Here is a 25,465-nt window from a genome sequence, read left to right as displayed (position 1 = left end):
AACATGATCGTGTAATTCAATTATTATTTAATCTAGTCCATTGAAACAATTTAAAGGATTAATTTAAAAAGATTTATGATTCAACTTGGGTTCCTCGAACGGTTAATTTAATTCGGCAAGTTGTTCAGATAAGCAACCTTAATTTTCAGAATTAATTGCGCTTTAAAATTATTCAATATTCTCTTCAATATATTATATATGATGTCCAGGTTTGACAAAAATCTCCCTGTTTTAACCCCCACATTTAAATTTTAAAAATCAACATATTTTCATGCCTTTCAAAAATAATAACTAACCTTAACTGAATAACTATAATTCACCAAATTGTTCAGATAAATAGTCTTAATTTACAAAATAAGCATATTTTAAATAATTCCATTTTTTATTCAATATCCTTTCTTCAACAAGCCGGAATCAGTTTACTTCCCTGTTGAAATATATATTATGTTCCATTCTTAAAGTCTAATATAAACACGGAAATACTTCATTACCCATCTTCCAAGAATTGAAAGCACTATAATAATTCTGTGAATCTGACCCCGGGCTCTGCCTTATAACCAATAATAAACATTAACAAAAGATGGACCAAAATTGATTCGACTCAAATGAGCTGGCTGAAAGATAAGCAAGGCAATATTGTAGATAGTACTGGCTGCAGCCTGGCTTTAGTCTCACAGAGAGCAGTCACCATGAAAGATCGGGCGCAAGAAATACACATAAACACCTTAATGGCTGTCAGTGTAGTGTGTTTTTTAGTGTTGAGTTCCGCGACAATATTTAACTCCTATAGAATTTTTGCACTGAAGGCTGAAATCGAAGAATTAAGGAGTTATGTTGCTAGATGCAGTCAACATAACGTAAGAAATCATTTGCTAGTTGCTATTATTTGAAATTTTAACTCTCCAAATCTTTTTTATTTTGTACTTATCATTGGAAATCCTACTTCCTGTCTTTGCCACAGGTTGGTTACTTTCAAAATCGGTATCTCCTAAAAAGAATAAGATACAGAAGAGTTGATGAAATCACAAAAAGAATAGATATTTCAAAGCTAATTAAAAATCTACTTTGAAAATAGTTTCAATCTACAGGGCCTTGCAATAGTGCGTCAGGCTTCCTTAGCCTCTACAAGAATAAAGTTAACAATTTTTTTCTTTTGCAGAATTACACAACACATAAAGGCGTATTTCCAGAAATGATTTTCTAATGTACAGAGTGACCCTAAAAAGTGTGACGACATACAACTTCGTTATTTTAAATGGAACCCTCCAATTTTTTTGCCATTTTCGGATTTCTCGTTAAATTTTAAAGTCAGTTTATGTGAGGTATACCATCTTTAAAATTTACCGTTTTCGAGTTATTTGTAAAAATTTGAAAAATTTAACAACTACAAGGTTCCACAGAAATCGGTATTGTGCGCTAACCGCTGTGAATGTCGGAATCAATTTTCTGGAGCTTAAAGAGAACCTATTAAGCTAAGTTTTGACGTATTTTGATTTTAAAAAAATCCTCTACAACCACTGAAATGGGCCTCCGAAGTTGCACGACTTCTAACCTCAATAACTTGCTTATTTCAAATGGAATGCTTCAGTTTTCTCGATGGCATTGTGTTCAGAATTCAAAAATCTACAACTTTTGTTAACATTGCCCTATCCCTAAAACCAGCCATTTCGGAGTTCTCGAAAATTGCCCCTTTTTGACTTCTAAGTGTTTTGATAGTCATAACTCCTAAGATCTTCTCTAGCTGATGAAGTATGCTTATCACAATTTGCAGTTTATGGTTGTCATGGAAACAAGACAATAAATAGTTTCGAAGTTTTCAGATTTTTATTTGTCTTTGCTTTCAAAATTTACGGATATTCTTGTTCAAACTCATGAATTTTTCAAAAGAAGAGTTGATTGATATGATTAATTAATTACCCATAAATATTCAGGCACAGAACATTTGGCTTCAACACGATGGTGCTCCTCCACATTTTTCGGCACAAGTTAGAACCTTATTGGATAATACGTTCGAAAATCGATAGATTGGTAGGGGTGGACCAGTTGGATGGCCTCCAAGGTCCCTCGATTTAACAAAACCTGATTACTTTTTATGGGGCTATATTAAAGAACGTGTTTACATGGAACCTCCGACAACACAGGACAACATGCCTCAAAGAATTATTCACGCCTTTGCCACAATTACACCTGCAATGCTCCAAAACGTGGATAGATCCTTTCATATTAGAATCAACAAATGTCTTGAACAAGGTGGAAGACATTTTGAATATCTTTTAAGATGAAATTGTTAGGCTAATAATTGTGAAGTTATGTTGTTTAATTTAATGTGAATGTAAAATTAGTTAGCAGTAGTAGTCATTAATAGTAATTATTTTTTTATTTTTGAATTTAAAAAGTTGATAGAAGAGAAAGAAAAATTAGAGATCTTAGGAGTTATGACTATCAAAACACTTAGAGGTCAAAAAGGGGCAATTTTCGAGAACTCCGAAATGGCTGGTTTTAGGGATAGGGCAATGTTAACAAAAGTTGTAGATTTTTGAATTCTGAACACAATGCCATCGAGAAAACTGAAGCATTCCATTTGAAATAAGCAAGTTATTGAGGTTAGAAGTCGTGCAACTTCGGAGGCCCATTTCAGTGGTTGTAGAGGATTTTTTTAAAATCAAAATACGTCAAAACTTAGCTTAATAGGTCCTCTTTAAGCTCCAGAAAATTGATTCCGACATTCACAGCGGTTAGCGCACAATACCGATTTCTGTGGAACCTTGCAGTTGTTAAATTTTTCAAATTTTTACAAATAACTCGGAAACGGTAAATTTTAAAGATGGTATACCTCACATAAACTGACTTTAAAATTTAACGAGAAATCCGAAAATGGCAAAAAAATTGGAGGGTTCCATTTAAAATAACGAAGTTGTATGTCGTCACACTTTTTAGGGTCACTCTGTACATTAGAAAATCATTTCTGGAAATATGCCTTTATGTGTGTAATTCTGCAAAAGAAAAAAATTGTTAACTTTATTCTTGTAGAGACTAAGGAAGCCTGACGAACTATTGCAGGACCCTGTATATTTGGATGCCCCTTAGGGCTTTGCCTTTTCCCGACCTTATTATAATAAGAATCGTTTCTTGGATCTATAAAAAACATTAGAAAGAAATGTAAAATTAACGATACAAGGCTCGTCAAATGCTATCACGTGTAAAAATTGGGAAGAGGATATTTGTTAGTTATTAAAACTATAAAGGATTTTTAAAAAATTTCAAATTAAAATTGTTCTGGAATATATTTTTTGATATTTTTAAAAATGTGTCAATCATTTTTACATAAAATGTGATACGTAACATGGACTGAAAAAAGAATTACGCCCTTGACCGAAAAAAGGTTTTCTGCTTCGCATCAGATTTCTTACTTGGGCCATACAAGTTTAATCTACTCCTTTTCATAAACCTACACGTAAATGATTACTACCCGCTCGCATTTGAAGCAAAACGTTTTACCTTGTGTCTTTTGACGGACCTTACTAGAACACTCAGTAAAAACATTACAAAATAGCATCAGATATTTTCTGCAATAAGCCTAATATATTTTTTAGTTTGCTAATTATTCTGTGACCCCTTTCAGCAATCTGAAAAACTCTATTCATCGACCAGGCAACGTAGAGATATCTTGGATGATCAGACGGACAATAGGATTCATAATTATGACCTAAAAGGTGATCCTTCTCCAAGGTTTGTTTGGTAATTCATGTTTCCGTATACGTAAAACACATCGAATTTGTAGTCAATCGTCTCAAACAGGTCAAAAAGGAGACGTTAATAAACCCGAAGTAAATGTAACTAAATACTCATCGAGGCAAATGGTTGAGAAGACCAGTTACGGGTCATCAGACTCTGATGTTCGCATGTTTGATAACTGAGAATTCACTCTATAAAATATTGCTATTTAGGGTTACACATCTAATGTTTCATCAGAAGCAGAGTTCCCAATTGTACGAGATGAGGAAGTAATAACCAGAAAATCGCGTGCTAGAATGCAACTCTTGGACGAAAGGCATCCAAGAACCGGCAGAATTAAGCCTCTGCCTTCCATACATTTAAACGGAGATACTTCTTCTTACATTTTGGGTACTCACGATAATTTTAATGGTAATGGACATTTGAGGCATCCTCATCGCACTTTTGTGGATTGGAAACCGAGCCGTTGGGTAGAAAGGTCCGGTATGATGACCCATTTTGAATTTGACCGTGGGTATTTAACGATTAAAGAGCCCGGAATGTACTTTGTGTATGCTCAGGTTGAACAAAAGTAGTGCTAAAATTTAAAGTAAAATACTTATATGATCATTTTCCAGATTTACTATTTGGATGAACATGATTCGAATGGGTATAGAGTGCTCATAAACAATGATATGATTCTGCAGTGCACTGTTCAGATGCATTCTGGAGTTGGAATTCAGAAAGGGAATACTTGTTATACAGCGGGAGTTGAGTATATTGCAGAGAATGACAGGATAAGTTTAGAAGACATTTTCGGTAATCATTACACAGTGTTCGAGCAAGGTAGATCATTCTTTGGGGTAGTAAAGTTAGGAGACATTAAAATTAGATCGTAAAACCGAGGTTTTATTTTTAAAAACTAAGTTGTGCCATAAATATTAAATTATAGATAATTAAAGACAAACCCTTCTTGATAGTACAGTACGTATAGATGATCTGGAGGGATGTAAGTTCTATGTTAAAATAAAGAGTAACATTTTGCAATGTAATTGCGTATTTTATTTTGTTTAGAATGAATTAACCAGCATTATTATTGAAATTAAATGGTTTTTAAAATTGATTGTCAGGGGCATGTACTTTAAATTATATACTCAAGATTGTTTTACGAGCGTTTTTGAAATAGGAATGCGTTAAAATAAAACGCATTGATGGAAGATGCAAGACCAAGTTACACAAATGCGCATCTATATCTGCCCTGATGAACAAAAAAAACAAACTAAAGTATACAGGTATCTCCAGTTCAAATAGAAACATATGGATTGTGCAATTGAGAGAAAGACCGCGGTTTTACATACCCTTGAGAAAAACCAACGAAATGGGCAAAATCTCCACTTTGATGTTTAAATTAGCATTGACTTCCTTGCCTTCGTGACACTTTGTTGGTCTTTATCAATGGGATATTAAATCATGTACGGTCCTTCTTCCACTTGCGCAATCTCTATATTTTTACTTGAACTTGTGATACCCATATAGGAAATAAATAATAATTCGACATTTGTGTATATTCTTGACAATGTGGACAATGGAATATGTTCTGAACTAGATGTCCTACATCAAAACCTAGAGCAGCAAATTCATCATATTATTGCACTAAATTTGAATACTAAAGTAGAGGATACCTCAAGTTCTCTCAAATTTGTAAAAAAGAATGCTGTAGTGCAGCAAACACAGGACAGTATAAAAAGTTGAGCAATAATGCACAAACCTAATATGTAATTAAACCAAACTTATTATTTTCCAAGGCAATCTTGATCTGCAACTTAACTTGCATTCTATCTCTATATTCTATTCTAAGGAACAATATACAGGGCGTTCCAGTTAAAAATATAAAGTTGGTAATGGTTTGTCAGTTTCAAGATTTGTTAAGAAAACAAAAATAAAGTACTTTTGAATCACCCTGCATATACAAACTGACCTTAATCAATCAAGCTCAATAACTGTTTCCTTTGTGAACCACATTTTGCGACTTTCATAATAATTTATAGCTATTTCTGGACATCTAAGGTTCACTTGGCTTGCAGGAACTAAATCAGCTTCCTTGCAATTTTTCCACATCATGAGGAAGAGGAGTTCACCACTTGCATCTGTTGCTCCAACAATTTTTGTAGGCTCCAAACCTCTATCAAATCCTGCAGGGTACACATAGTAGACAAACCTAGTTGTTAATAATTAATATCAGGTTTCTAATATACCTCTGGGTCTGTTGTCTTCAGTAATATTCTTCCCTTTATTCTTGTCTTCAGCATCAGCTAAAGTTAGTTCAAATCGAGATTCATAGGCAGAGATTAAGTCTGGACAGTCCAAATTATCCTCAGGTTCCCAAGTATTGTCATCACTGAAATTTGCAGGGTCTTAATTGCTTTTGTTCTAGGCAACAATTTTAAGCGATTTAACTTTGAAAAATATACAACTGATTACTACAAATAGATAGAGAATAATATTGAGCATATGTAGCCATAGACCAACACAGATAATTGAAGAAATTATAACCAAAAAATTAGATTTAATTTTGAAATGTGAGTCAAACATAATATATTGAATAAATGAATAAAAAACTTCAACATTTTTGGACTAATTGGGAAATCGCATTCTGCAGGTGAGTAATTGCACTTACTTCATTAATGCCCTTTTTCAAGTTATGTTTTAAAATAAAAGTACCAACTGAAGTAGACTTACTCACTGTAACCTTTCCATTTCAAGAGATACTCCACTTTCCCTTCACGTGTCCTTTTATCAAGAATTTTTTCAACTGAGAATTCTTCAGCCGGTTGTTCGGCTGTTCCACAAGGAGGCCCATCTTCTCTCTGCCTTGCTATGAAAGGTATATGTGGATAACATGAAGCATGGAATTATGTTCTGCTAATACACACTTCCTTAACATCATACGTACTTTTCACCATGTTTTCCTCTTTTAAGTTTTTGTCACTTGTGAATTATTTATATTTACATTTATTGTTTGTGTTTTTGCTTTTAACCAAGTTCTAACTTTTCCCTACCGGCGTGCCATAAAATCAAAGCGTGTGATAAAGCGATTTTACTGCACACATGTGGTAAAGCCACATTTAAACTTGTACAATTTCTGCTTACAGGAGATAATGCTGTAAAAGGATTATTAATCAAAAGAAGAAAATTCTTAGCTTTTCACCTGGTAGATGAAGCAACTTTCTAAACCTGCAATTTCCATTTGAACAATTATTGTGCTTCATGTCAAACGCAAACTGCTGTCAAAGTCAGACCGACATAACCTAACCTCAATTGTTATCATCTTATCAAAATTAAATATTTTCAATATTTTAAAATATTTGTGGAGCGATAGATATCTAAATAAATGAAATGCTAAAGGAAGCCTCTTATTCGAAAACACCTCGTCAATAATATGGCACGGCAGCGGAAAAATGCAAGTGAGACCAATAAAGAAACTAAAAGCAGGAACAGCAGTAGCAGCAATGGTAGCAGTTCCCATAAGGACAAAACTCCACAACCAAAGAGTATTTTTGCCTACTGGAAACAGCTAGCTTTCGTTACAGTCTTAGGAGTTACAGTTGTTTTTGGTATTATGGGGTATCTTCAGACACGAGTCAACACTCCTTATGACAACAAAAAGGTATGTTGTATTGCTATGGTATCCAATATGATTTTGTATGATACTAAAATAATGCACAGAGTATTTCATAATAGTATGTTATTATATAACTTTCATCTTCACTTATTAATAGACCCATTATATGTTCCTACAAGGTGTAAATTTGTACCCCAATACTAAGCAAGAAAATTATTATCTAATGTCTCACAACCATAAATTTTCAGGAAGCTCATTTTATTGTTAATAAACGTAATGGTTATATTTGTTTACTTTAATTGCAGATAATTGTTAAAACTGGCCTTCAAGTCCCTGACCAGTTTTGGGGATCCTACAGACCCGGAGTATATTTTGGTCTTAAGACAAGAGATCCCCAATCTCTGGTTACAGGCTTAATGTGGTATTTTCCTGGTAGATTAGGCCCTGGAGGTGATGGAATTAGGTATGTATATGTAGTTGGCAAGAAATACTACTAGATTGTTTGAGAACTTCTAACATTTATTTAAAATATATTTTTAGAAAATATTTAATTCATCTTGTTTGGGTAATGTTAATACATTTTGGGACACCTACTACAACACCTATATGTTATTTAACCTTATTAAAAATCTTGGAGCGCCATAGAATGTAGATGTTTTTTTTTCTATACAAGATGTTCCAGAATGATTATCAAATCTTTTAACAGGTTATTCTACCAGCCATTTTAGGGGAGAATCTTCATATGCAATTGTTCAAATTGAAGTTTCTAAGTGCAACCATTTTTAAGAAACAAGAAAAAAATGATTATTTTTCGTTATTTTGAGACTCAAATATTTTGAAAGGAAGGATCCAAATTAAAAAACTTTATAGGAAAATTATTCCCTAAAATGGCTAGTAGAATAATTTGCTGAAAAGTTTGACCATCAGTCCGGAACACCCTGTATAAATAATGGACAGTGGTAGAACTTGACAAATAAATCTAATTAGTAATTCAATAATGTCAAAGTGTTTTGGGTATGTACTATATTTCTTAGCATTAAACAATGTTTCACATTTCTAAAAAATCTGACAAATTTATGAAATTTTTAACTACATTCATTTATGAAACTTGATCATTGTCATTACCTGTTATTTATACATGGAAAAAATCTCTATATTCCATGGCTACTGTTTTAATAAGTGGGAATAGCATATATGAAGCAGTAAAAATATGCATTTTGTGTTTCTCATTTGGTAGGCATTGGTGTGAACAAAGCGATAATTTGGATTCATATGGATGGCAACAGCATGATGGCAACACTTTTGGAATTCAAAAAATTATAGATGGACCATTCAAATTAACTACTTCTTTTGTTAAAAGACTGGGAGGTGATAATGGAGGTGAATGGACAGCCAGAATATCAGCAGAAGTTTTGGTAAATATGCAACTACACCAATAACAGATTAAATATGAGGTGTATATCATTTAAGAAAGTGGTAGGATTCTGTTCATACTTATGCGACAAATCTTGTATATCTCTAAAATTGGAAGCACTGCAAATAAAAAAACAAAAAAATCTAACGTCCTGTTTGTTTTGTATGTGCGTTTTTCAAATAATCTTTCCTTACAAAGCCGTATGAATTTCTGATTTAAAACTAAGAGTTTAAAAATAACTTTTAATTAAAATTTCAGCCCCAATACAAAGAGCTAGTCCATAAAGACGAGCAGATATCATTAATTTGGTACACCGCCTTGGATAGTGAAACCAAAGGATTTATCTCTCCAACAAATTCCAATACAGATATAACTGGAATCAGGGGAGCCACTTCTACGTTAGGTAACAGTAAATCTTATTTATGTGCTAGCTAAACAACTTTTTTCCCTATAACAGGTAACTTTAAGATGACCCTGTTCTCACATGAAGGCAATGTTGACCATGAATCGTTTCTAAGCACTGTCGCTCCAGGACTTCACTTACTGAAAGAAACTGTGATATCTTCCTTAAGATTAGCTCAAGCCGACCCTAAATCTCCCAAGAGAATTGTTTTAGCGGGAGAAATACGTTCGCCGGAAGATCATAAAGTAAGTTGATTTAAATTATTATTATTGTAAATTATTGTAAAATTTTAGAAAGAACCTAACTTCGTGGCCACGCAAGTGACCGCAAAATTACCTTTCTCTGTGGATGTGGTTTTTGAATCAAAGTCTGTAGTCAATAGACATGACAAATTGATGGGAGAAGCTTATTCGAACGCATTAGAATGGCATCAAGCCCGTTTTAACCAACGGTTTGAAGATACCTTCGGTTTAAAACATAAGGGGTAATATTTGCATTTTATAAGTATTTTAATGTATTCTCTAACTTTTATCTCTTAAGATTTTCAGAAGATAAAATCAAGTTTGCTCAATCTGCCTTGAGCAACATGATCGGTGGCATAGGCTATTTTTACGGTTCCTCGTTAGTACAGAGTTTCTACACAGAAGAACCGGTCAATTACTGGAAAGCTCCACTTTTCACTGGCGTGCCATCGCGTAGCTTTTTTCCTAGAGGTTTCTTATGGGATGAAGGATTTCACGGGTTGTTAATTTCCCAATGGGATTTGGATTTACAGTTGGATATCATGGGTCACTGGTTCGATTTAATGAATGTGGAAGGATGGATTCCAAGAGAAGAAATTTTGGGTATGGAGGCGATGGCTAAAGTACCCAAGGAGTTCGTGGTACAGAGGAATACCAACGCGAATCCGCCCACCTTTTTCCTCACTTTACATTTTATTTTGGATAGATACGAGGAGGATTTAACCAACGAACGATTAGAGCATTTGGAAAGAATGTATCCGAGATTGCAAGTAAGTTTATTAACGATTTGATTTTATAATAAATCGTCTCCAATAGGAATTCTTCTTTAACAAAGTTATTAAAGGTAACAGTTAAGCGGGTAGTTTCACGTTAATTTGAGTTTGGATTCCATCTCAATTTTAATTTTCTATTTTAATCAAAATGTATTAAAAAAAGGAATTTTTGAAGAATTTCATTGTCGAAATATTATGAAGTAAAATCTACTATTAACTCAATTTTGCACTGAAATGAACTTGTTTAGTTTTGCAATGAACCTATAGGCTTTACCTTTCAGGCTTGGTATCAGTGGTTTAATACCACACAAACAGGCCTACTTGCCGGCTCTTATAGATGGCGGGGACGTGATTCTTTAACCAACAGAGAATTGAATCCTAAAACTTTAACCTCGGGACTGGACGACTATCCACGGTTAGCAAGAAAGAAAATTGTGTTGTTTTATAAATCTTAAATTATCTTATAGAGCTTCTCATCCTTCCGATCTTGAGCGACATATTGACCTATACTGTTGGATGGCTGTAGCATCTAACACAATGGCTCGATTGGCATACATTTTAGGGAGGGAATCCTTTAGTAAATACAAACAAACAGCAAACTATCTGTTGGATAACGAATTGATGGATAGGTTGCATTGGTCCAATTTTTCGAAAAGGTTAGTGTAGTAAGCATAATAATTAAACTGAGAGATTTGTGAAAATAATTGATCAATGTCGATTTTACTTTAGGTATGCTGACTATGGCTTGCACACAGATGACGTTAGACTTATACGACCTCAGCCCCTGCCAAGGCAGGAAAACCAAAACCTAGAAATGGTGAGGGAGGTTCTCAAGCAACCAGAATACCGCTTGGTAGATTCAGTATTCGGTTATGTTAACATATTCCCTTTTTTACTTCAACTTTTAGACCCCACTTCTGCAAAATTAGGTAACATCTCTTTATACGCAACTCCTAAATCTCATTAATTATATCAATAATTAGGACAAATCCTTTCTGATATAAGAAACTCCAATTTGATGTGGAGCAACTACGGACTTCGCTCTCTGTCCAAAACCTCACCACTCTATATGAAACGCAACACTGAACATGATCCTCCATATTGGAGGGGACAGATTTGGATTAACATGAATTTCTTGGCTATAAAAGCCCTTTATCATTATGGCGGTATTGAAGGACCGTATCAGTCCCAAGCTAAGAAGGTGTACGAGGAACTGAGAAGTAATGTGATTGATAACGTGATTAAACAATACTATAAGTCGGGGTACTGCTGGGAACAATACAATGATAGTACCGGGGAGGGTAGTGGATGCAGACCGTTTACTGGTTGGACGGCTTTGACTGTTGTTTTGATGAGTGAGCGGTTTGAATGATTCAAATTTGTGTACTATAAGTCAATTAGATGCTTGCTTTGATCTAATGTACAAGAATGTTGAATGATTTTTGTTAATTAAAATTAAAGAATTCAACTGCCTTTAGAAAGGTTTTTCAAAGTGATCAGCTAAGTATTAAATCAATAAATTTTGGTACTAAATACGGTAGTTTGTTTATTGTACAATATACTTTAGAGTTAGCAAGGGTTTGCAAATATTATCAAACCCAAACCTTGTAAAAGTGCGTAACTAAAGAAGATGCGTATATAGTATTTATTCCCTAAAACTATATCTATCAATTCCCTTTTCCGATTTAACCTATTGAAATTCTAAATAGAGCGTTTAAATAGCCTCTTTCAAGTTATAGACGGACAATTTGTAACACCTTTTTAAAGATCTCTGGGATAACGGAATTTCTCTAAACGGGAAGGACCCGGTACAACACCACGGCGTCTTCACATGTAACGTCACAGTTGTGATACTTCGCCTACCAATCGTCTTACCAAAGATGTCAGATTCTTCAAATCTGAACCAATTCTCTTTCTATGATTATTTTCATCACGTTCAGATGTCTTATTGATTATCTTTCAGCAGCATGTGGTACAGACCTTTTGACGGTCACAAGTAACAGTCGAAATAACAACAAGAATTCACGAATTCAGACTGAAGATCTGAAACACGGTGCAACTAATGGAGCCTGGTTGCCCCTCCCTAATAACACGTGGTACCTGATGTAACCTCTTTTTACCGCCCTCCCTCCTATCATAACACGTGGTAATTGTAACCGGCGGCTATTTATAATTTATTTTTATTTAGCTACAGTCATCAGTAATGAGAACTCAGACTAGAAATTTGAGGAAATTGGGGCTCCTGTAATAGATTAACACTCACTTCGCTTATCCTCCTTTAAATTATTTAGACATTTTTCTACTGTCTCCCTAATCTGATTTTTCAACAACAAAGATCTTTTCACAGAGGAGCTGCTAGGATCAAAGGAGTCCCATTCTCATTCAGATTTTCTATTGTCTAGTTGAGTATAAAAGCAGTGTGCTGTACCAGCAGGTTTAATTTATTAGTGCATACTCTCAAGTGATTGTGTTCTATAAGTTTTGGCGTTTCAATTTTTCAAACTTAACTTACTGAACAATGTCAAAAACTCCTTTCAAAGTTGGTAAGTGATATGGTTTTACATATTATTTTAAATAGAACATGAAGCCTGGTTTATAGAATTATATATAACTCAACAGAAAGTTCATGTAACATAATGCATGTAATTGCACATTTGCATCTTTCTTTCCTACTGCAAATGCTTTTCCATAAATACATAAACTGGCTGGATTGTTTGTCTGTATCTACAAACCTGATTTTAATCTAAATTGATATACAGGGTATTACTAATTTTATAGGGCATCTCATCTCAGTTCTAGAAGTTAGAGCTATAGCTCTAACTAACTAAGCTAAAACCTTATAAGGTTTCCGCAGTCTTATGCTCAGTGTTTATGAAACAAAAGTTGACAGTGACAAAGTCATTGCTATCTTGATCTCATAGGCACAAGATGTTTTAACAAGCCCCTTTCCTAAAATCGACCCCATTGGACTTAAGTTAGATCCATCATCCTCCGAACATGTTGAAATTAACCAAAATAATTTTTTTTTAAAGCTGATCTTAAATTGGCTGACTGGGGCAGAAAAGATATCAGCTTATCTGAGAATGAGATGCCTGGACTTATGGCCCTCCGGAAGAAATATGGACCTTCCAAGATATTAAAAGGGGCAAAAATCGCTGGATGTCTTCACATGACCATTCAGACTGCAGTTTTGATTGAAACACTCATCGAATTGGGGGCAGAGGTAAGTGAAACAATATTCAAAGATTGAAATATGAAGCCAATACTCTGATTGGGTAAGATTTCAGATATAATAGAATTCTTTAAAAAATAATCAGAAATATTACTCTTATTTTTTTTGAAAATTGCTTTGCACAAGATCTGAAACTTATTACATATTACAACAGTTTATCGCAAGTCATATTGTTATTCAAATATAGGATGGTTTGGCTGATAACCTCTGTATTCTTTGTTACTAAATTTATTTAAGTAATTCAGACAAGTGACTATATTTAAATAAAATTTATGGTTATTTCTGTGTTGGACTGAAATGCTTAAGAAATTTTTATGGCACCTTATTGACTATAGACTAACTTGTATTTTTACAATATTTTTTAAAATGAACTCTGAGATATTTATGTAGTAATTTCAGGCATTCAATAAATGAGAACCAAACAAAACATTTTAAATTGGGGTGTCTTTTATAGGTGCAGTGGGCAAGTTCAAATATTTTTAGCACCCAGGACCATGCAGCTGCTGCCTTAGCCAAAAGAGGCATTGCAATTTATGCTTGGAAGGGTGAAACCGATGAAGAGTTTATATGGTGTATCGAGCAAACTTTGATATTTCCTGATGGTAAGCCTTAAGTACCGTTACACTAAATCTGGAACCATCTCAACTAAATAGGGTTTCAGACATGTAGAAAAGTACCTGTCAATTTTGTTTTTGTTTATCCATTTTTTGACATGCAGTTGACTTAGTTAACTTGTCTATTAAAGGGCACTTTTTTCTCAATCAGAGAAAATAGTAAGGTACCCTGTAAAGTCATCAGAGGCAGCTTGTAAATTTTACTCATCTTTTCCTCCTGTATATTTTCTCTAAGTAAACTTGTTAATGTGGAAATATTAGGCAAACCCTTCAATCTTATATTGGACGACGGTGGTGATTTAACGAATATAGTTCACAAAAAATACCCTCAATATTTGAAAGAATGTAAAGGCCTAAGCGAGGAAACAACCACCGGAGTGCATAATTTATATAAAATGCTTAAGGAAGGAAAACTGAAAGTTCCCGCTATTAATGTCAATGACTCTGTTACCAAGGTATTTTAATCATCGTCCTTCAGAGAACTTTCCCATTAATGTGGTGCTTACAGAGTAAATTTGATAATCTCTATGGATGCAGAGAATCTCTTACTGATGGCATAAAAAGAGCAACTGATGTCATGATTGCTGGCAAAGTGTGCGTAGTCGCTGGTTATGGAGATGTAGGCAAAGGCAGTGCTCAATCACTTAGAGCATTTGGAGCTCGAGTGTTGATAACTGAAATTGATCCCATTAACGCTCTTCAAGCTGCTATGGAAGGTAAATCTTCTTTAATATATCATGTCTATTTTCTATTTTACTATATCATAATCAGGTTACGAAGTAACCACTATGGATGAAGCCAGCAAAGAAGGTCAAATCTTTGTAACAACCACTGGCGACAAAGATATCATTAAAGGCCATCATCTCTTGAACATGCGCAATGACTCGATCGTCTGCAACATTGGTCACTTTGACTGCGAAGTGGACGTTGCTTGGTTGGAGAAAAACCATAAGTCCAAAGTCAATATTAAGCCGCAAGTGGACAGATACGAGCTAACCAATGGAAATCACATTATCGTCTTAGCTGAGGGTCGCTTGGTCAATCTGGGGTGCGCCACTGGACATTCATCTTTCGTCATGTCCAACAGCTTCACCAATCAATGTTTGGCTCAGATCGAGTTGTGGACTAAACCAGGAGAGTACGCCGTAGGGGTACACACATTACCAAAGATTCTGGACGAGGAAGTCGCCAGGTTGCATTTGGATCATTTGGGAGTTAAACTGACCAAACTGACTCCGGAACAGGCCAAGTATATTGGGGTACCGATTAATGGACCGTTTAAACCTGATCACTACAGATACTGAAGTGTTCGTAATTTATTAAGAAGCATTTTTTTCAAGTTTTACACATTGTATAAAACCATAAAAAGTTCTTTCACGGCAGCGAGTTTGTTAAAGCCTTAAAATGCAATTGCTTGACAATTTTTTGGGAATAAAGATAAAAAATATTAGAAAACAATAAAACACAGAGAGGTATTTAAGTACTTCTTTCAGAATGAGTCTTGACGACGGATTTTGTATTTTATTGAAATCCCCTAAAGAAATGGAGATCTCAATTAATTTTACTGACTTGAATCTCTCTAATTTGCGACATATCTTTTTTAAACGTACATTCTGAGTGACGTCAAACGGTTTCATAACACAAACTTATGGTAAACAAAATTTTTCGTTATAGTCAAAATTCTAGCAAACAGTGGCGTACCAACAAAATATTTTCATACTTTAAAATGAAAACAAAATTATTGTAAACTACACGCTTTCAATTCAGTCACTTTGAGAGATTTGTCTTTATTTTGTAAATTAAAATTCGCTCTTGCAGTGACATTAAAGTCATTCAATAATGAAAGTAACAACAACCGATATTTTGAAATACAAATTCACCCGAAATTCAAAAGCAGGAAATTTGACAATACCTTTACAAAAAATTTGTCGGTTTGAACTAGAAATTAACTTACTGCTTGGACTTACGTTGTTGTTACTCTACGTAGATGACAATTATTTATTTATTTATGTAGTACACATCATCCAGAGCACTGCAAACTAGGATTCAAACAATTCTAGAGCAGATTTATTACACTACATCCAAAAATTGGAAACAAATTTCCTAGAAAAGTGGGTCTGATGAAAAAATGGTTCATTATCTAAATACAGAGTGTTAAGACGACTAGTGACCATAGGGTTTCTGATAAATCAAAATAAAACCCGACATACAACATTTCAAATACCTATGTATATACCTTATGTATAATAGAAATGAATTAAATAACAATGATTGATAATAAATGTAAGGTAAATAACCAGTGCAGGATCAGCCGATCACCCGGCACACCCCGAAGTGACTAGCTCATATGCAGGGGTATACCGATGAAGACTAAAATCACTCAATATATTATATAAAACAGTGACAACGGCCGTCACTTTGGACTCCAAGTTAGCGGGAAATTAAAAACCAAACAATGTATTATACTCTATGTCAAACTGAAAACTAATTTTGCACTTCCTATCTATCGGTTCTAAGATACCCCAGATATCCACCATATGGTGCTATACTCCGATTACATTTGTCCGTACGCTCCCAAAACGGAACGCTAAAATGCATCTACTGTAAGTTCAAAGAAAAAATATAGGTTACATTACTGCCTGATATTGAATTTCGCGCCGATTTGTAGTGAAAAATGGCGGCAATCGATCTTTGTTATTTCTATAGTGAGCAACTTTAATGGAGACTACCGTCGTATTTATCCACAACAACACTACCGCAAAGCTTCCACTCTGTAAATAGAACTTTAATTTACCACATGTGCGTTTCTCTAATTTCGCTTATTATATGTGCTGCTCTCTGCAAAGCCTAAAATTGAATACAGTTTCAGTGTTAACCAAATGTAGAAACAGTCTACAAGTAAAATTTTACCTTGAGCATATCGGCTGCTTCTTTACGCCTCTGCGCAATGTGTTCTGACTCGTCCAAAAGCTGATCTGCATTATCCGCCTTGTACAAACAAGTCACTAGCTCAGACTGCAAATTGTCCTTTACATAATTTACTAAGAAATGCATTACAGCTTTGGGCACCGTATCCTGAATCGATTTCCTGACAATGTAGAAATACGACTTGATCAAACGTTCTGAAAAACTGATGTAAGTTATCACAATCTTTTACTGGTTGAAAAAATCAATATGGCGACTTTTAACTTAACGAAATACAGTGGATTCCGTTTATAAAGTATTCTACGGAGCAAAAATAGGGTGCTCTATAACCGGAGATACGGTAGAAAAAATTAATGTTTTTTACATGTTATGTATACTACGCACATATGCCTTTATTTGTATAAAGTCCGAAAAAATCTAATGATACATAGTAACTTAGGTGTATTTAAACTTTTGAATGTAATAAATATGTATATGAATACAAAAAATGCTGATGCATATGTATTGAGCACGTATGTATGTAGTACATACTATGTACATATGTATACAGGGTGTTTTAAAAAAAGGATTCAGGAATGAAGGATGTGATTCCTTGGCCTTTTCTAAGAAAAAAGTTCTTATTAACATGGGACTCCAAACGTGCCGCTGTCAAGATAGAGGCTTTAAAAAAAAATTGTCAAGAAAAACATGATCAAAAACAGTTTTAACATTAATATTTCTGATTTCCGAATGCTACTCTCAATACTTTTAATAACGTCTAACTTTTCTTTAACAGTTATAGACTTACGTTTTTCTGCCATTTTGAGCTAAACAAAATAGTAACAAGCATTCACTAATGTAAAAGCATCAGACTAAAACTGCCACTTTTAACCATATTTGTTCCGCAAGATCGAGTATTGTAAATCCCCGACGCCTTAGGGGAAACACCGGACCACCACTTGATTATAACGTACAAAAGTACTTTACACCCAGAGTTGGCAACGAAATAAAGAGAAAATAAAGGATGCACAAAGGGAGTTAATATATATGATACGTCATAACCGGCAAAAAATCAAGAATATTTCGGCAGAACCAATAAAATATGTACTTAATAACCGGAAGTACGTTATATCCCATGTACGTTATAGACAGAATCCACTGTAATCTGTATGTGAATAGCTAGATTTTAACAAGCTGTCAAGTAAGATTGCTACGTTGCTGTGTCTTACCAATAATTTCGCAATCGTGCTCTTCGCTAGATGACAAGTTTCTATATTGCCTTCCATCTATCGGCACTTGCGGTAACAAGTTGACAGGTTTATCAGGGCTCAAAACGCTCCGCAAGTCTTGTTCTGAATGCCCATCCGGTGGTTTATTGACGTGGTTTACATCAGTCTCTTTGGTGCCATTTTGCATGCCCGTTAACGTTGAAACCCACGTTGTTGCACCATCGTTCAATTGCGGATTGCTGTTGGACCTTGCCTGGAAGTTCGTGGCATTCTATGAATGATAATGGTCCAAAATTTTCGGTTTAAAATCAATAATATTTGTCAAATCTAGGAAAAGCCTACCAGTTCGGCCTGGGCTTCAGGATGTGCTTGATATGTGGACGCGGATTTCCCATACATGCTTTTTGGTCTGGTAATGGATTTCAGGGGTTCTCCCGACTTAATCATTGATGGCACTGCCACTACTTCTTTATAAAAGTCCGGATGTTTGGTATTAATGTATGCTAATTCTATGGCAACTAGATTTTCCACCATGGAGTTTGTGGTGGGCAGTCTTCTACGCAGCAGTTGCGTCACTACGTCAACAATACTGTCATACAACTTCGGGAAGCGCAACATTTCTTGTTGCACCTCGTTGCCGCAATGCTGAAAAAAATGCCATAAATGCACCCTTTTTTGTTAACTTATTAAATTATTAATACCTGAATAATTCGCTGCATTTCTTCATGAATTAATTCGACGCACCTCAGGGATGGCTCCTCAAGCCTTCGGATTTGTCGTTTTACAAGTAGCTCAAAAGACACTTCCGGGACGAATAAAGCGGGGCGTGGCCCGTTTGCGTTCCTAAAAAGAATTGTTAGAAAAAGTATAACTTTGGCTGAAAGCTTTTATTTACCTAATGGCAGTTAAAATATCCATCTTAGTTAAACCGGCTAAAGGATGAATAGAATCCAAAGTCCTGCCAAAAGTCTCATGAAAAATATAACAAATTCTAGCTCCACCACACAATTCTGTAGTCTCAATATTCCTCGCAGTGCCCTCTATAGTCGAGCAATAAGCTGAGGCAAATTTTGTGATAATTTGAAGCAAAGTCTTGCTTTTATCCGATATATCTTCGCCGTATGAGTTCATTAGGGATTGAAATTGCGACATCATTAAGTTAACTCTCGTCTAAAACACAATTATTTAATACCTTGTAGAATTTTTACTACAGAGGCAAACCTTTAAATCGGGTAAACAATCCCGAATGTGATGCATCAAGAGTCGGTTCAAGGTTTTTGCTAAATAGGGAGTGCCGTTTCGGGCTGCTAAAGTTGGATACTTGGTTTGCAAGAACGTGGCCTCGTCCTTTAAGGAGTCTTTTATGCTCTTGTTATTAATTATATCTTGTTGGGAGCGATTCACCACTCCGATGATTCCCAACTTGACCGGTATCACACGACCACATAAAATATCAATGGCATCAGTTCCTTAAAAATGTTGGCTTAATTAGAATTTTATCTTTAAAAGCTGTGTTATTTTGATGGTTGGATTTAGTGGATACTTTTGATTTTATATGCTGTCCCAACAAGTCTAAGAGTTTTTTCTCATATCCAAATGTACCAATTTAATTTGTGCCTAAATTTTCTTTATTTTATCAGAAATTATGCTTTGTTATTACCTGCATCCATAAGATCCAGTTTTGTCACCACAGCCAATGTCCTCCTCCCATCTGGGTCCACATCCTTAGCAATAGACAAACTTTCTGATGTTGCCATGTCAGTATTGGCAGTGACCACAGCTAAAATTATTGAGTTTGGGTTGCCAGTGTATTTGATCACCAAATCTCTGATTTGTCTCTCAATGTCTGGAGGCTGATCCCCTACTGGCACCTATTTTTTAAATTTTATTTTAAAAGACCCTTAACGAGGACTTCTGGTTATTCACCTTGGTAATTCCAGGCAAATCAACTAGAGTAAGATTAACAACTTTGGTTGAGTATATTTTAAGGTTAATTGGTTCAGGACAGATTCCTTTATTATTTCCTGCAATCCTGTTAGTTTCATTTTCAATCTCCTGCCTGATCTCCTCAAAGTCTCTGTAAACTCTGCCTTTGGAGTGTAAAAATATTCCCCAGTCATCTATATCAACAGTTCCTGAAATTTAAGTAGTTTCAGCTCTGTAAAGCTGGCCTGTAATTACTTATTTACCATCATTTGCATTTCTATGTTCCTTGTCATCTATAGGACAGTAGACTAGCTGCAATATCAGTGGTCTTCTTGTGACAATACCAGTGCCTCTGGGCAGAAAACTTTTCCCTACTAAGCTTTCAATAACCGAACTTTTTCCAGAGCTCTAAAACAAAATATTGGCTTTCCACATTCAAATGGAATAAACAGAAAAATATTTGGTCTCAGATGTTTCAAGGCTAGCCAAGTTATATGAAGAGAGGAGTAGTGTGGCATTTTTCAGACAAATTTATCGATTAAATGGCATTAAAAATCCATCAAATTAATTAGCTCATGAGTTCTATATGATTAGAGGAACACAGTGGGAATTTATCTTTAGACTCAGAGATAAAGACTCCTTCAATTGTTTTTTAGATATCAGAAAAGCCATTCAGGTTAGATGTAATGATCAAACAAAGACAAGAACAAAAGAATTATAATTTTCTTGTTCTCAGCTTCACCAGTGACAATATAAGTATTCCAAATCACTTTTATATTTAGCACTTACTAGGAAATGGACCCGTTGTCACAGTCTGTGTATTACTATAAAAAAGGAAGTTTGTAGCATACCTAACTGCCAAATCTTTTCGAACTCAGGTTAGATAACCAAAATTTAAAGAAACCTGTCTTCGATAATAGCAACATTACCTGTGATCCCAACACCACGATCTGTGGCAAATGTATCGCATCAGAGCCCACAGTATTGAATACATCTTGCAATTTATTAATAACAGGAATTAAAGCCTCCATTGTTCAACTAGAGGAATAGTGCAAAAATATCGATTCCTTCAGCTGACTATACGGCTCCTACGGTCAAATCAATGCCCGGTTTTAAGGTATACATACAGGAGGAACTTGATTTGGCTTACTTAAGTAGGGGGTCAATAAATCGCTTAAAAATAAATATTGGGAGAAAAAATTCGGAGAACACGTCGGGCTTAATTAGCGGCAGGCCTAATGAGCGGCGGGCCAAATTGCAGAAATGACAGAATGACACATATCAAAGATGTCATTCTCATCAGCTGTTTAATTTATTTTATTTTATTAATTAAATTTAGCTGCAAAAAATATTCCAACTTTTCGTGCAATTTTTTTCTTCTGTGAAATATTCTGCCTTTTGACAACAATTATGCCCAAAGAAGGAGGTTCAAGCTGTCCATAAGTTTTACTGAAATAAAAATAACATGAGAAGAAAGTTAATAAGCATCCTCCATGGAAAAATAATTTATTTCTTTTACAAAGGTTTTCCCTGCAAATTCAGGTAGTCATCAGGAACGCATTAATGTACTTAAAATTTATTTTGGGGAAGCTAGAGTTCTATCTGCATATAGGATCTTGAATTTCCAACTCTGACACCTGATTATGGTGGGGTTCATTTCTGCATACATCATGAATTTTCTGTCATGGTACCTGATTATGGTGGATCATGTAATATGCTCAAATTAGGGTAAATGTGTTGTCAGTTTTATTAAAGTCTACTTGATAGTTTTGCAGTAATGACAAGTAAAGGTAAGACACTTGCAGTAAGTCCTACCTGTATTTATGCAAAGTTTATTGTTGTATCTCACAGATATTACTGCCATACTTGAACATTTAATTTTACTTACTCAAAAAGGCATGCTACCACAAATTAACTTATCCAATATCCCTTATCCATACAAGTATAAAGATAATTGTTATTCAGGCCTTAAATTTGAGCTTTAATGGGACAAATTTATTTAAACCCCATTTCAACAAAAAATTGTTCATTTTGAATGAAAAAGCCCCTTTATCTGTAAGAAAGGTTATTACCCAAAACCAGCAGCCCCTAAGGTATAAATATGTCCACAGAATCAGTCTCAATATAGTTTATTGACACATAAAAAGCCAGGAGCTTTATTTTATTCCCAGTATTAGATAAACACAATCCATGGCCTTTGAAGTATTGAACGTTTCCTAAAAGACCTTAATGATGGATGTGTCTGCTAGATATATTCAGGCACCCAGTTAGGTCCTAAATTCACCTTATTATATTACATGTATAACATATTGTGTCTAAATTTATTTGCTCAAAACTTTGTGCCTCAGCCCTTAGCAACTGGCAAGCACCAAAGAGCACCCACTTCATGTGGTGTTAGCCATAATAGCAATTCTTCTATTACATAATTCTCCCATTAGTGCCAAGACGGACCTGACTTTTTCAATCGATTGCCCATATGTGCCCATTATGATCACACATTGGCTGAATTTCACTTAAGTAGGTACCGAAATCTAAACTAACCTAAACCTACTTTTAAATCAACAGCTTAATTTATCCCAAGCTTATTGGTATAGCCGCTGAAGACAATCTGGGTACCACCTGGGAAACGAACGTATAAGGGTCAATATGGGTATCAACTGATGCAGGAAAATGCGTATTAGTCTCTGTCCTTACGAAGACGTTGATGAAGGTGCCGTTGCCAATAGGGTTAACTAATCACTTTCATTATACAGTGTTCCAATCGTGTGTGTACGGTCGATATTCCTTTTAGAGTTAAAACTAAAAAAACCGTAATATGTTAACGTAATGTAGTATGTAAACATAAACGTGCAATAAAAAAACTTTTAATTTTGTGAGATATAATCGTCGTGTTTTTTAAATTTTCTTAAACGAAACATCTTGTGCATATATAGGGTGTAACATATCATAGAGATATTTCAGGGAGCACTAATACTCTGCAAAATAATAATAAAAAACACTGATAGACCCATGGTCAAAAACGTACCATTTTCGATATGCAGGATGGCAAAGTTTCGCATTTTTTTCTTGCCCTGTATATTTTTAGCTAGTTGTATAAAATTTATTTTTCTAATTTCAATGATATGTGGATAAAAAGGAGCACGAAAAAATGGGATGGATGACCGGCACTTAATCATATTTCACAGGTATATTTTAGCTGTGCCTTTCTCACCTCTTTGCAGTAAACATTAATACTTCATTAAGACCCCCATCAGATCCAATTAAAGCAGTATTCTCACAAGGACTAAAAGGCAATGACAAGCTTAACACGATTACGACAAGTGTAATAGGGCCAAACAAGCCGCTGCGGTTGTCATCTGTCACGTTGCACGACTTAATTTAAGCCTATTATTTAAAACCACAATATCCTAGACTAGGCCTTAATATGGATGTTTTTCTCAGGCATGATTGCCTTTAATGCAGCATGGCAGATGATGTTGGGAGCGCTTCTCATACGTAAATGTAGAAATTTTTGTTTTGTGGCTGTCTTCTGATTGATTGATTGTGAGCAGGGAACATGTTAAACTTTCACAGATTTGTTTCCTTTTCATTTTTCCTAATTAGATAACAACAAAACATTCTAAGCAGGGTGACAGTTTTTATGTCGTTGCTGGGATATTTGAAGGATGACGGTATTTAAAAAATAGGTTGATGATGGTTACCGAACGCCGAAACCTCAGGTTTTAAATCTCAGAGTACTATTTAAGAGAGGGCAAAAAGTTGATTTGGGAACATACCGATTATTTTTAATTATCTCGCGAAACAAATCTAAAAAAATAAAAATAAAAAGAAAAATGAATTATTTTTTGCATATTTTCAGAACAATCAGAATTTAACATATTTCAAAGCCATTTTACTTTGCTCTAATTCGTGCAACTTCGTAACTCCTTTAATCATCGAAATCGATTATGTTATAAGTGCATAGGTTTTCCCTGTACTGGAATACAATTAAAGGGTGTTCATTTCAGGGCTTTCCACCTTAAATTTCATGAAATATGTGGAATGTTTAGAAATCGTTAAAACGCGTCAAAACTATTGAAATTGAAAAAATTGTTTATTTTTGGTATGTTGTGACTATGTTGTTCACCATTTAACCCCTGCTTCCAAATACCATTCCTTCACTCGCCTACTTTTACCATTTAAGATATTACATAAGTACGAGGGCAAGGGATAACTAAGGGCGATCTAATTATACCATAAAAAGTTTTCCCGTTAGTAATATTTTGAAGTTTTCCTCAACACATGCGCATGCATATTTCGAAAGATTCTGGGTCAAGAGTAGAAACGAACACGCTATACAGGGTGGCGCATTTCACCTCTCGTCTTCCATAGCTCGATTATCGGTGAAAGTTGGATTTTAGAATTGTGTATACTTTACCTGTGTCTTAGAGCATATTTCAGGAAATGATTTCTAATTATATAGGGCGTCCCAAAAAAGTGTGAAGATACCGAATTATTTTTTTAATGAAATACTATATATTTTTCCCCATTTAAATGCTTTCTATGATTGTTTACATATTTCTAAAATATTGTTGAAATCGGTTAGATAATACCGGTGAAAAAAATTAAAAGTTAAAAAAAATTGCATTTGCACCTCTGGTTTGAAAAATTAATAAAAAGTAGAAATAATGCCTATTTAAAGAAACTACTCAAAATGCTTATTTAGCTTGGTTTAATAGTTTTATTAAAAAAGTTTCGACGATTGATATTGTATAGGGTGTCCAAAATTTAGCGCCAAATTTCTCGAATTTTAAAGGGTTTTATTTTTCTTATTTTATATTGGGATCCCCGTATGTTTTAATCTAGTTCGATGCAGAATTCAAAAACAAATATTTTTCACATGTCTATCACAATTTCTAACGCGTCGATAGTTATTCGCCGAAAACCATTCCAATAGTAATTAAGCTGAATAGAAAATTAAGGTGGCTATGATAAAATAATTATATACAGTGTGTCGCATTTAAGATGAAGACACTTCCATATTTTCACTGTTTGAAAGGGTACAGGTTTGAATTTTTGCACAGGCCTACAGGTTGGTGAGTCACATTTTTTAAGATACTCAACTGATGTCTGAACTGCAAACTCTGCCTACTACAAATTCACAAACAGGGTTAATTCTCGATATTTTGCTTCGCGTTAGAGATATCGAAAAAAAGATATTAAAAGAAGTTGTTCAAAATATTATTTTAACCCCATATACCGAGCTTCATGATAACATTCGCTTTATTAGTTTTTTCATTCTTTTGGTCTTACGCAAAATTATTACAAATTCACTTTTTTATTTCGTAATAAGAGTGCTATGGAAAGTAATAATTTAACACATTCAGGAACTTAAACGAGTTGCTAAACAAAA

General features: G+C 34.6%; 5 protein-coding genes across 8 annotated transcripts; 3 read left to right on the top strand and 2 right to left on the bottom strand.

Moving 5' to 3' along the window:
- Positions 1-570: 570 nt before the first annotated feature.
- On the top strand, positions 571-4,620 carry egr (TNF superfamily member 12 eiger). Its single transcript, XM_066400690.1, has 5 exons — positions 571-857; positions 3,623-3,729; positions 3,782-3,896; positions 3,948-4,295; positions 4,353-4,620. The coding sequence occupies exons 1-5, from the start codon at positions 606-608 to the stop codon at positions 4,611-4,613; spliced, it is 1,083 nt and encodes a 360-aa protein (XP_066256787.1). The 5' UTR covers positions 571-605; the 3' UTR covers positions 4,614-4,620.
- LOC136415847 (chromobox protein homolog 1-like) lies at positions 4,614-6,810 on the bottom strand. The gene is made up of 4 exons (XM_066400701.1): positions 6,668-6,810; positions 6,454-6,589; positions 5,970-6,112; positions 4,614-5,906 (listed from the first exon to the last, which is right to left on the bottom strand). Exons 1-4 carry the CDS (start codon positions 6,675-6,677, stop codon positions 5,698-5,700), a joined length of 498 nt encoding a protein of 165 aa, XP_066256798.1. The 5' UTR covers positions 6,678-6,810; the 3' UTR covers positions 4,614-5,697.
- A 199-nt stretch (positions 6,811-7,009) lies between these two features.
- Positions 7,010-11,701, top strand: GCS1 (mannosyl-oligosaccharide glucosidase). Of its 2 annotated transcripts, XM_066400652.1 has the most exons (11): positions 7,010-7,381; positions 7,642-7,799; positions 8,574-8,751; positions 9,009-9,153; positions 9,208-9,398; positions 9,447-9,637; positions 9,694-10,165; positions 10,450-10,583; positions 10,636-10,824; positions 10,898-11,097; positions 11,152-11,701. In XM_066400652.1, the coding sequence occupies exons 1-11, from the start codon at positions 7,154-7,156 to the stop codon at positions 11,538-11,540; spliced, it is 2,475 nt and encodes an 824-aa protein (XP_066256749.1). In that variant the 5' UTR covers positions 7,010-7,153; the 3' UTR covers positions 11,541-11,701. The 2 variants fall into 2 exon arrangements, with proteins under 2 accessions (XP_066256749.1, XP_066256750.1); XM_066400653.1 differs by lacking the exon at positions 7,642-7,799 and having other exon boundaries at positions 7,226-7,381.
- A 574-nt stretch (positions 11,702-12,275) lies between these two features.
- On the top strand, positions 12,276-23,173 carry Ahcy (adenosylhomocysteinase). Of its 2 annotated transcripts, XM_066400681.1 has the most exons (7): positions 12,276-12,711; positions 13,201-13,391; positions 13,855-14,002; positions 14,276-14,469; positions 14,523-14,730; positions 14,786-15,365; positions 23,163-23,173. In XM_066400681.1, the coding sequence occupies exons 1-6, from the start codon at positions 12,687-12,689 to the stop codon at positions 15,316-15,318; spliced, it is 1,299 nt and encodes a 432-aa protein (XP_066256778.1). In that variant the 5' UTR covers positions 12,276-12,686; the 3' UTR covers positions 15,319-15,365; positions 23,163-23,173. The 2 variants fall into 2 exon arrangements, with proteins under 2 accessions (XP_066256778.1, XP_066256777.1); XM_066400680.1 differs by lacking the exon at positions 23,163-23,173 and having other exon boundaries at positions 14,786-15,479.
- On the bottom strand, positions 16,224-21,333 carry Drp1 (dynamin related protein 1). Of its 2 annotated transcripts, none has more exons than XM_066400659.1 (11): positions 21,003-21,333; positions 20,337-20,481; positions 20,074-20,282; positions 19,808-20,018; positions 19,369-19,616; positions 19,043-19,317; positions 18,849-18,990; positions 18,490-18,792; positions 18,148-18,418; positions 16,925-17,136; positions 16,224-16,861 (listed from the first exon to the last, which is right to left on the bottom strand). In XM_066400659.1, the coding sequence occupies exons 1-11, from the start codon at positions 21,102-21,104 to the stop codon at positions 16,805-16,807; spliced, it is 2,175 nt and encodes a 724-aa protein (XP_066256756.1). In that variant the 5' UTR covers positions 21,105-21,333; the 3' UTR covers positions 16,224-16,804. The 2 variants fall into 2 exon arrangements, with proteins under 2 accessions (XP_066256756.1, XP_066256757.1); XM_066400660.1 differs by having other exon boundaries at positions 18,148-18,400.
- Positions 23,174-25,465: the final 2,292 nt, after the last annotated feature.

Source organism: Euwallacea similis, chromosome 21 (assembly GCF_039881205.1).
Source record: "Euwallacea similis isolate ESF13 chromosome 21, ESF131.1, whole genome shotgun sequence".
Classification (NCBI taxonomy): domain Eukaryota; kingdom Metazoa; phylum Arthropoda; class Insecta; order Coleoptera; family Curculionidae; genus Euwallacea; species Euwallacea similis.
The sequence above is the reverse complement of the archived record's forward strand: the minus strand, read 5'-3'. Positions and strand labels throughout refer to the sequence as shown.

Excerpts from the sequence above, each read along its gene's own strand:
- GCS1 (XM_066400652.1), top strand. The coding sequence starts at position 7,154 with ATGGCACGGCAGCGGAAAAATGCAAGTGAGACCAATAAAGAAACTAAA. Across the intron at positions 10,584-10,635 it reads GGACTGGACGACTATCCACG|AGCTTCTCATCCTTCCGATC; the intron begins GTTAGCAAGAAA and ends ATTATCTTATAG. Across the intron at positions 11,098-11,151 it reads CCCCACTTCTGCAAAATTAG|GACAAATCCTTTCTGATATA; the intron begins GTAACATCTCTT and ends ATCAATAATTAG.
- Ahcy (XM_066400681.1), top strand. The coding sequence starts at position 12,687 with ATGTCAAAAACTCCTTTCAAAGTTG. Across the intron at positions 14,470-14,522 it reads TCAATGACTCTGTTACCAAG|AGTAAATTTGATAATCTCTA; the intron begins GTATTTTAATCA and ends TGGTGCTTACAG. Across the intron at positions 14,731-14,785 it reads TCTTCAAGCTGCTATGGAAG|GTTACGAAGTAACCACTATG; the intron begins GTAAATCTTCTT and ends TATCATAATCAG.
- egr (XM_066400690.1), top strand. The coding sequence starts at position 606 with ATGAGCTGGCTGAAAGATAAGCAAGGCAATATTGTAGATAGTACTGGC. Across the intron at positions 858-3,622 it reads CTAGATGCAGTCAACATAAC|CAATCTGAAAAACTCTATTC; the intron begins GTAAGAAATCAT and ends GACCCCTTTCAG. Across the intron at positions 3,730-3,781 it reads AAAGGTGATCCTTCTCCAAG|TCAATCGTCTCAAACAGGTC; the intron begins GTTTGTTTGGTA and ends TCGAATTTGTAG.
- LOC136415847 (XM_066400701.1), bottom strand. Across the intron at positions 6,113-6,453 it reads AAATGGAAAGGTTACAGTGA|TGATGACAATACTTGGGAAC; the intron begins GTAAGTCTACTT and ends TGCAAATTTCAG. Across the intron at positions 5,907-5,969 it reads TGAAGACAACAGACCCAGAG|GATTTGATAGAGGTTTGGAG; the intron begins GTATATTAGAAA and ends TGTACCCTGCAG.
- Drp1 (XM_066400659.1), bottom strand. The coding sequence starts at position 21,104 with ATGGAGGCTTTAATTCCTGTTATTAATAAATTGCAAGATGTATTCAAT. Across the intron at positions 20,019-20,073 it reads ATTTGCCTGGAATTACCAAG|GTGCCAGTAGGGGATCAGCC; the intron begins GTGAATAACCAG and ends TTTAAAAAATAG. Across the intron at positions 17,137-18,147 it reads GCACGATTGCGAAATTATTG|AACGTTTGATCAAGTCGTAT; the intron begins GTAAGACACAGC and ends TCAGTTTTTCAG.